The sequence below is a fragment of the Falco biarmicus genome, chromosome 6 (assembly GCF_023638135.1).
Source record: "Falco biarmicus isolate bFalBia1 chromosome 6, bFalBia1.pri, whole genome shotgun sequence".
NCBI lineage: Eukaryota > Metazoa > Chordata > Aves > Falconiformes > Falconidae > Falco > Falco biarmicus.
The window spans coordinates 51,514,339-51,524,397 of NC_079293.1; the positions used below are offsets into that span (position 1 = coordinate 51,514,339).

Genomic DNA, 10,059 nt, shown 5'->3' on the forward strand with positions numbered 1-10,059 from the left:
GAATCTCTGCATGCCATTTGAACTGTGATGAGGGTCTGTGTGCATGCTGTCAGGCTGTTGCAAAAATGAGCTAACATGTAATAGCTTTAACCCCAGTGAAAGACACCGAAGCTGAACACGTCCTGCCTTGTGTCTGCCAAGGATTGAGGATATGCCGGAGTAACTCCCTGCAGCTCGCCTGTTGCTTAGCTCCTTGGTAGCTCAGTTGAGCGTTTTGATCTCAGAAACCCTGAAGGTGATTTTATTTCAAAAGAAAGATGAACAGGGGATGGAACAGGAGAATTCTCCAGTCAAAACAGGAGAAGCACAAGGAGCCCGCACACACACACTTTTATCTTTACTGGTATTCCACTCACTTACACTGCCCTGTCATAAACAAACCTAAAGCTTTATCTTCTCTCAAAACACATCCAGCCGGTTTCCAACCCCCTCCAAAGGATTTGCAGCAGAAGCCCCTGACCTTGCAAGCTTCCTTTCATTATCCTTAAATCTGTGACTTCCTTAGGAATGCTACTGAGCCACCACCAGTGTCTGAAGAAGATTTGAAGAACTGATTTTTCCTCAAGCCACAATACCCACATGTCCCCAGATGACATGAGCTGCCTCTTCCAAGCAGATAAATAAGACTAATGAAAAACCAGCCCAAGTATGTTCTTTCCACCTCACAGACACTGTCTCTACAAATATAGCAGGACCTTTAGAACTCTCCAGTGAAAGTCTGAGGTGCTGCTAACAGGTGGACTATTTCTGAGCCAGTACTTCTTGATACTAAGCTGCCCAGTACTGTTTTCTTTTATATCCCTTGTAAATCTGGTGCAAAACATTTCTGGTTCCTCTAATGCCATGCAACAACAGTTCGGTTTGAAAGATTACTCCAAATAATTGTAGCATGCGTGTGTTTTTCCTCCTGTTGTTGTTCTGAGCCTTATTATTTTTCACTGGAGCCAATGTTCCATTTCTCTTCTCTTCCATAGCCCTGGCTGCCACTTCCAGTACCAGCCTATCGCTTCTCAGTTGTTTGCATATTTGTGCATTAAACTGACCTACATCTCTCTCTAGGGAGTGGGCAGCAGATGGTCCTCAGGCCATCTGGCACCTCAAGATGCTGCCCGAGTGGCTTGTGGGTCACAGAAGTGGGAGATGCTGGCTGATGGATAAACAGCGTGCAGCTGAGCTCCCTGGGGAGCGCTCTGCTTGCTTTTATAAAAAACTTTGGGCCAATGTGAGTCGGCACAGTAACATGCAGAAAGTAGGTTAGACAGGTTACCTTGGCAATGGGGACATATGTTTGGGAGCTACTGAGATCAGGGGGACAGCTAAACCAGCCATCTCCATTCGCATCGCTGCCCCACTGGGAGGAGCTGGTCAGTTCACCGGAGGGGCACCAGGCTGGCTGGGGCTGGAGTATTTGTTCCTTCAGGAGAGCCTGGGGGAAGTGGGATGTTCGGCCTGGAGAAGAGACAGCTATGGGGGCCCCTAATACAGCTCCAGAGTACCTACAAGGAGGTTATTGAGGAGACAGAGACAGGCTCTTCATAGGGGTGTAAGGTGGGAGGCCAAGAGGCAATGGCCACAAGCTGAAACAAGAGAAATTCAGGCTAGGTATGAGAAGAAATTTTTTTGCCACAAGGACAGTCAGGCAGGAGAATAGACCTCCCAGAGAGTTCATGCAGTCTCCATCCTTGGAGGTTTTTAAGACTAATATAAAGCCTTGAGAGACCTGGTCTGAAATCACAGCTGAGCTTGCTTCGAGCAAGAGGTAGAACTGAAGACTTCCTGTGGTCCCTTCAAGCCAGTGAGTCTATGGTTAAGAATCAGTCTGTTTTTTAACAAATCCTGCCCAAATCCCAGGTTGCAAAGGGCAGTCGCACCTGGGAGTTCACATGATGGAAAGCCATCCCAGCCTTTCTGGTACAGACAAAAATTAGACCAAGATTGAGCAATCCATAGTCAATACAGACCAATTTCACCCAGCACAATGTGTCCAATCATTGAAGGATTAAGACTTAGTTCTGAAGGGTAGCAGCTGTGTATGAATCCTTCCTTTATTTTGTCTTTCTGAGGGCCCGAGTCTCTAATCCCTTGCGCTTTCTCCGTCAGAGCAGGGAATAGCCAACATAGCTGCTCAGGCTGCCAGCTCGCAGGCAGCCTCCCTGCTCGCCTATCACAGCCGGTCCCCTGCAAGGCACGCATTCGGTCTCCCGGTGTCTGCTCCTGCTGTGTCATTCTGTCCTTCCCCCCTCACTTGGTCTTCCCATCCCTCTTCCCTCAGTGGCAGGATTACAGTACCAGTGTCCTGTTGCTGGCATGCCCTTGCCTAAGCTTTCTGCCTGACTTTATTTCTCTGCTCAGCTCTTCTCTTTACTCCGGTAAGTCTCATGAATAGCTTCCTTCCTGTCACTGCTTGGTGGCATGGCGCAAGGGCTTTAATCTAAGTACTTCCCTTCGGAACTGTCAGCCCACATTTTCTAGGAAAAGCCTCAAAAGCCTGGGCACCGTGTGACGTGAGGAAAACAGGTGAGTATCTAAGGCTGTTGGTGAAAGTAAGAAATGCTTCTCTAAAGAGTGATCAAAAAAATTTGAGCTGACTTTGGTGGACCTTGCCTTTCCGTGAGGCCAGGGGCCATGGCTGGTTTGCTGCAACAGTAAGCGATCAGGACTCGGGTGCCACATGAGAGGTGAGGCAGGGGACTTCGGAAAGTCTCCGAGTCTGGTTCTTTCCATGCCTATATGGAAACCTGCCATGAAACCTCCAAATTTTTGTTCAGTTTTGTAGTAGAAAATTGTGCATAAATCATAAAGTTATTCAAATATAGCATGTAGTCGATAAAGCTGATTTTACCACCGCTTTGTGAAGTAATACATAAGACAGTGTCTAGGCTATGAGAAGGCACTTCTGTTTTTCTGGAGGGTAATTGGAGCTACGGTAGCACAGGCCATTCCAGAGTTTAACGTCTGCTGCTTTGAGGTGTTACTGTAGTTCAGTCTGGTGTTATAAAATACAGATTTTATCAGCATATGCTGGGTGGTGTAAGTGTATGGAATTCTTTGTTTTAGAGAATTGTGTATGGGTATGTGAATTTTGAGCATAAAGCGCTAAATACCATTACCCGTTTTAGAAGTGCTTAAAATAACTCCTGGCTGCAGAGCAGGTGCCATGTGTCCTTCTGCTGGATACATGGGGAGGCAAGAGCTAAATATAGACCAAGTTGTAAGCCCTCTGTAAGTTCAAACTGCAAGAAGGGAAGGAGGAAGCAAATCCCATGAGAAGGAAGGGGAAGCACACTGTTTAGAAAAGGTAAACAAAACCCTGCAACAGTATGCAAGAGGGTCTGCAAGAGAAGCTAAGAAGACGTTTGTTTTGTGCTTTGTTCATGCCAGGATGATGCCTGAGCAGCAGTGTCTGCCCCGGCAGTGTAAGAGGTGGCCTGGCGCAGCCAATGTGGGGGACAGTTTCCCCAGCAGCAGAGGGATGGCTATTGCAGCTGTGCTACATTAGGCACTGGCTCTTGCTAACTGACCTTTTACTTTGGAAGTACTGGCTGATATCAAAGCACAGTGAGGGTAAATTGTGCTGTAAATGTGAAATGTTAAGGGATACAGTCAGAGGCAAACAAACTGAGCACGTTACCAGACACGTTAGCAGCACACCTTTTTCTGTTGCCTCTGAGTGCAGCTGTGGCTGTGCTGTGTGCTCAGCCCAGTTTTGTGCCTTTGGAGCCAGCCACAGACTGCTGCTGCCACAAGCACCGGTCTCCTTGTGGGACAGCAGGTACGGTCACGAGTCCTCCTACGGAAAGGCGTCAGCCTGGGACGAGTGTCTGTCACCTCCCACCTGAGGTGGGAGGTCACCCATGTTCTGAGGAGCTCCACTGCTGTCCTGGGTTATCCCAAGTTTTTAACAGAGGGAGGAGAATGGAGAAGAGCCTCTCTCACAGTGGGGAGGCAGTAGCACCCTCTGGCTCTTGGGGCTGTTTCCCACTGGAGGAGAGGAGGACCAGGACGGCTATCTGTAGGCAGCAACCACAAGTGTCTAGGATCAAGCTTCCATGCAAAACACCAGGGCCATGAAAGATACTGATCTCAGGGCTGTGAAATAGGTCCAGGATTTGGGAGTGCAGGAGGAAAAGAGTGAACAAGATGCAATGCTGAGACTCAGTCAGATAACTGGTCAGTCCTTCCCCTTGCATCAAACAGGATAAGGCCATGTTGGAAGTTCATGTGCCTGGAGGCAACAGTAATAGTAGTAGGAGTCATAAAACTCAAGAGGTGGATAGTCTAAAATTGAGGAAGCCTAAAATTCCTTGAGAAACCAAGGAATTCCTCCTCTGAGCTCAGTCACCTAATTTTTAGGCATCACTGTGTCTGAGATAGTATATATTATAAACTCTTTGGGTCTTGCTGAGATCGGCACCAAAAGTTTTTTATGGCCTGATAAGGAAGAATTCCTGATGTAAATCAAGGTTAAACAGGCTGGAGTGGGAGGAGGACCGGGGCCAACTGCAGCAAAACCTCAAAGGCTGTAAGTGAGCTGCTCTCAGCAGATGAGAGCTGCCCTGTCTCCCTAAATATAAACTCCGTGATGCTGTGGAAGGTGTTACGCAAAACAAGGCAGAGAATTCTTAACAGGCGTTGTGTTTGTGCTTGAAAGTAGCTGTCAGACCTCTGGTTTAGCCTGAAGAAGAGTGGAATAAAACATTAAAATATTTATTTGTGTGTGTAAATACAATCCTCGGTATGACCCGGCAGGTGGGTGCTGTTGGGTTAAAGGTTCATCTCTGGGCATTTCTGTGGTTCCTGCTTGTTCACCGTTCCAGCCTGGTGGCCTGAATCTCAGCAGATGTGAATCGCCATGGTTTCAGAGACCGATTATAACTAATCCCCTTCTAGCCAGGAATGTATATTAGGGAAGATTTCCTGCGAGGCCAGCTTGTGTCCTTGATTCTAAACGCCCAGTTTCTCTTCAATTCACCCATGGTATTCCCTTATTACTGAGAAACACCATGCATAAATTGATCGCCTCTGTTGATGTAAAGCCTACTGTGTTTGCAGGTATGCTTTGTGATTCACGTAGGAGGAAATCCTGAGACAGATGGTGCTGCTCCATGAGCAATGCAGTTGGGAGGCAGCTGAGGGAGAGAGTCAGGGTATAGAGAGAAATGCATCAGCTTGTGCCTTCTTGCAAGGAGGAGGAGACAGAGAGAAGAGAAATTCATATTTGGAGATGGAGCATTTAGCGATCCTGTCCTCTTTCCACGATAAACACATGACAAAAGTAGCTGGTTTAAACTGGGGATATACTTTGTGAGACTTTTGTTCTGTCTAGGCAAGAGCTGGTGATCCTGGGTTTTCTAGCTGATTGATCACCAATTACCAATTAGCTCTAATTAATGAATACAACTGTAAACACTAGTCTGAACATGTCAGAGATAAACACTTATTTTGTGGAGATTCTAGCTTAGCATTTACAATAATCTTAATGACCTTGAATTAATTGGCAGTCAATTAACTTTAGTTAAAACAAGATCACAAACTGTAACCTAACAGTCATGCTATCTGGAATTATTTACCTAAATTGTGCATAGGGTCTAATGTTTCAACGTAAATTAAACTCAATATGACATCAAATCAAATGGATATAATTCTGCATTCACTTTGCAGTGATATAATGGCCATGCCACAAGCAGGAAGGAAAGAATGGGATGCATCCCTCTGACAGGGTCAGAGAGACCAGGTCCAGCTGCCTTCCCAAGCCGTTCCTGCTGGCAAGTTGTACCTGTGGGAGGATTGCAGCAGCACGGATTTATAGCTAGTAGTCCTCAAGCACATCCTGAGCCCCACTCAAAGCTTCCCATTATTTGCTTGAGAGATGATAAACAATAATATTTGACTGTCTTATCTGTAAGCCCAGTCAAATAGGCTGACAATCAAATCTTGAAAAACATTGCCTTAGTGATGGCCATCACTGCACTTCCAAACATCACTTTGACTGGGGAGAGTTTAATAGCAAACACTGAGTCACATATTACAGTAAATTACATCTCTCTTATCATATACTGCCTTTGGCCAACTTAGTTTATGATTTTGAAAGCTGTAGGGACTTAGACACCATAGAAGGTATATGTTATGGCCAACTGAACAGGGAACAAAATGCTTCCGGGTTAGCTCCATGTTTTCAAAGCAAGTTGTCTTTTAAAACATAAGAAAGCAACTATCTCAGATGCTGGAACAGAACCAAGAAAGCAGTCATCTTCCTCTCTTCATTCCCCATTTACACCATTATTAATCATATCATTAAAAGGAGGAACAAAAATCAGCCTGAAAAAGAGACAAAAAGGACTCATGGCTATAAAGAGTACAGAGTCTGTAGTCATGCAGAAGCAGGAGCTAGTTGCAGGGCAAGACCCAGCTGCACACCCCGCACCTCTGCACCACCTCATGAGGGCAAGGCAGAGGTGACAGCAGCTCTGCTGGCACTCGGAGAAGGAAGGAGCCCTCTCTACACTGAGTTTTCCAGCCGCATGCAGTCATAGATGCGGTTTTTGCTGGCCCACACCTTGCAGGATCTGGGAGCAGGTGCCCGGGATGCTCTTGATGATCATCATCACCAGGTCCTGGGTAAGCCAGAGCAGCCTCTGGAGGAACACAGACGCGTCAGGGGCTCTGTATTTGCCTGGCTGAGTACAGCCGCTCAAAGACATGCAGAAACAAAAGCTTCCCTTTGCAAACAGAGAGCAAATTAGCTGAAATTCACCACAGTAAATGCTATGGACTATCAACCTATGTTACGCCTGGTCGGTTTTACTTCACTGTGATTTATTTATTCCGTGTTTTGTACTGTGTCAAACAAGCTGTCAGCAGCATGCAACAGGTACAAGAGAAGAGTGGGTTAGAGCTGTTTATCTTATTCTTTGCTGTTACTGTGACAGCACCAAGCCAGGCCTCTTGTAGATAAAGCACCACACTGGGCTCTGCAAGAGCACAGCACAATTTTCAGTGCACAGGCTTCATTTAAAATATTCCCTTTTGATGACTATTGACTTGAGATGTGCCGACAGGGGATAAATAGAAATTAAACTGATGCAGCTCTGAAGTGAAGCCACCCATGTCAGTAGTCAGCATTGCAGGTAAACCGATCAAGAAAAGTAAACATGTGGCAAACAGCATGTTCAGGTACGGAAATGCTATAAATGACTCGGGTGTCATTTTGTGTGTTATCGCTGGAATGGGAATAAGAGGGTTTGATTTTTAAGTATTAGATTTGGGCAGGCTTTTGCTCTTGGAAAGTATATAATTTGCTTTTCTCCCTGCAGGCAAATCACCTTGGTTGTTTATTTAAGTGTGACATATTTATCAAGCCAGAGCTGACGGATGAGCTGCCTCCCAAATTCCACACAAAATCACTCATGTGCTGGCCGAGCTTTGGGAACAGTTAGATGACTAATTCCATGTGCTTTTAAATTAACCCTCCATTTGTTTGCTGTCAGGCACGGCACCAGGCATGGAGAACGAGCAGTCTCCCACCTTGCCTGGGCAGGACATCCAGGGGCAGAGCGGGGACAAACCTGCCCCTGGCTCACAGCCCCCTGCTCCAGCCCCCACGGAGCAGCCCAGCGCCTGGCCCGAAGCAGCCGTGTGTGACATCTCAGAGGAGCTGAGCCGGCAGCTGGAGGACATTATTAAAACCTACGGGTCTGCTGTGAGCCTGATGGAGAAGGAAAGCACCACTACTGGAACCGACAGCCCAGAGAAGGGAGAGCCAGGCAGCGTGGAGGATGTGGAGTATGAAGATGCGAATGAGGAGAGTGAGAAAGAGAAGCTGGCTCCTGGGGATTCTTCCAGAGCAAAGGAGCTCAGCAGCAGCAAGGAACAAAAGCTGGAGAAGAAAATCCTGAAAGGACTAGGCAAGTATTTGCATACTTACACACGCTTTCCGTGAACAGAAGTAAAAAATCCCTGGTCTGTGCCCTTTCCCATGTTAAGCCTCTGCTGTGGGATCTCTAGTTACCACTGAAAATTACGTGACTGTTACAACTTCTCTCTAATGGATCTTTATTTTCAGCAATTACCCAACAGATACACACAGGCTGTATCAGGTATTAGTCCTTTTAAAAATACAAAAGCTTAGGATTGTATCACACAGTTCTGACGTACTATTGGGCTGCCCAGACTAGTTAGCCAAAGTTGTGAGTCTGACAACACACTGCACAAAGCTGCTTCCTAAACAAAGGAAAACCTGGCTGCTCATTTGTGCCTCAGTAATTTTTTTCTTCCCTTGCTTCCTCAGGTATGACTTCTCACTGGTCGTAACGGTCTTAATGGTGCTACCGTGTGGCACGGGAATCTGCAGAACAAATTCACTCTGACGCCCAGGTTATCTTTCTTCTAGCAGACCTCTGGACTCATCACAAACTCTATGAAATAAGCCAACACGCTTATTTGCTCTAAGCACAGGGCTTACAGAGCACCTCGGCTATGGCAGGGCTCTGCGAGCCGAGCTAGAAAGAAGTCTCAGCGAGTTTTTTAAAGTGTGTCCTTTCTGCTGGGCAGCCACTAGAGAGCAATGTAGTCACATCCCAGCCCAGCAACCCTGTAATTTATTTCCCTTCCCACATTTAACCGCCGCCAGCCTTGGAAGCCTCTCCTTTGCGTGAGAACCCGAACCCAGCCGCAGACTGTATAGAAAAATCACTGCAGGACGTTCTTACCAGGCAATGGACTAAGCATAGGACAGAGCACGGATTTTTTCCATAAGTTCTTTGTATGTCCGGAAGAAAGTTCCTCAGTTTCTATGGCCTTGGCTTTGGTGTGGTTATTGGTACTTCTCCAAGACCAGTGAAAACACTACCAAAGCACAGTTCTCAAGCTGCACTTGCAACAGTTTTCATTCCAGGATTTGATTTTAGCTCTCTTCAACTTATTTACGCTGGTGCTGTAGAGATAACTTAGCGTGAGATAGTGTATTTTCTCCACAGGCAGTACTCCTGGACTGCATTAGACTTGAAGTAGAAAAGGTCCAGCAAATTTGCTGGAAAGAGGAGCATTTGGAAAAGCATGGCCAACCTCCTGGCACCACACCCATCCTTATCTCCAGGGCCATATTATATTTGATGAACAAGCAGTGTTCAAGCTTCAGCTCATACTCAGGGCTGAAATGAATACCAAGAAGTAACAGAAGAGAAGCAATACATAAATGGCTATGCAGTGATTTAGCAATGCATGCTCAGATAGTTATTAGACTGTCCCTGGTATCCTGACTCTCTTCACCAAGTCAGGGAAGTGATTTACACCACTATCATATAGCCCAGATCTGGCTGGCAGTTGCTGCTCTCTGTTTCCATTCACACCACAGCCACCGTACCTAACTTAATCTTCCTTATGTCTAGTATGGGTTGAGCAGCACAGGAGCTGTGTGCACCAGCTTTGACCAGTTTTCACCTGCGAAGAGATCTGGTTTCTGAGCCTTCAGGCTCCAGGCCCTTTCCAACCTGTTTCAGTCAAATGTGCCGTATACGTGACCCAGTCACGTTACAAAAGCATTAAATGAAAATCACATTATACAGGACAAAAGTATTTTGCTTTTGCTAGAAGACAGCACATTACTGAGGTCTGAAATGGAGGGAAATTCAAGCATGTTTGTTCTTATGGGAAGAAGAAAAACTCAGAAATTCATAGCAAAAGTTATTCCTTTCCTTCCAAAATGCCTCATTTCTCCCTGAGTTTTTACAGATGCATGCATCAACCAGCCAATTTCATAATAGTACATCAGCTACAAACTACCTCTACCACCAAATCTCTGCTTCTTCTTTTTTAAGGGAAGGAAGCCACTCTACTGATGCAAAGCTTGAACAAGATGAATACTCCAGAGGAGAAGCTGGACCTGTTATTTAAGAAGTATGCTGAGCTGGTTAGTACAGCACTGGTTCTTTTCTGTGCAAACTGTCCACACGGGAAGGTATAAAAAACATATGCCATGCAGCATGGTCAAGCCTCATATAGTAGTCGTGTCTGTTCTGTTAAGTGAATCCCAAAACAACTGTTAGGGTCAAATAATCAATT

General features: G+C 46.0%; 1 protein-coding gene across 1 annotated transcript in view; it reads left to right on the forward strand.

The window, feature by feature from the left end:
- Positions 1–7,501: 7,501 nt before the first annotated feature.
- TXLNB (taxilin beta) overlaps positions 7,502–10,059 on the forward strand; it is a 29,414-nt gene continuing 26,856 nt past the window's right edge. The window contains exons 1-2 of the mRNA XM_056342775.1: positions 7,502–7,904; positions 9,816–9,907. Coding sequence (XP_056198750.1) covers positions 7,502–7,904; positions 9,816–9,907 — 495 coding nt within the window. The remainder of the gene's footprint in view (positions 7,905–9,815; positions 9,908–10,059) is intronic.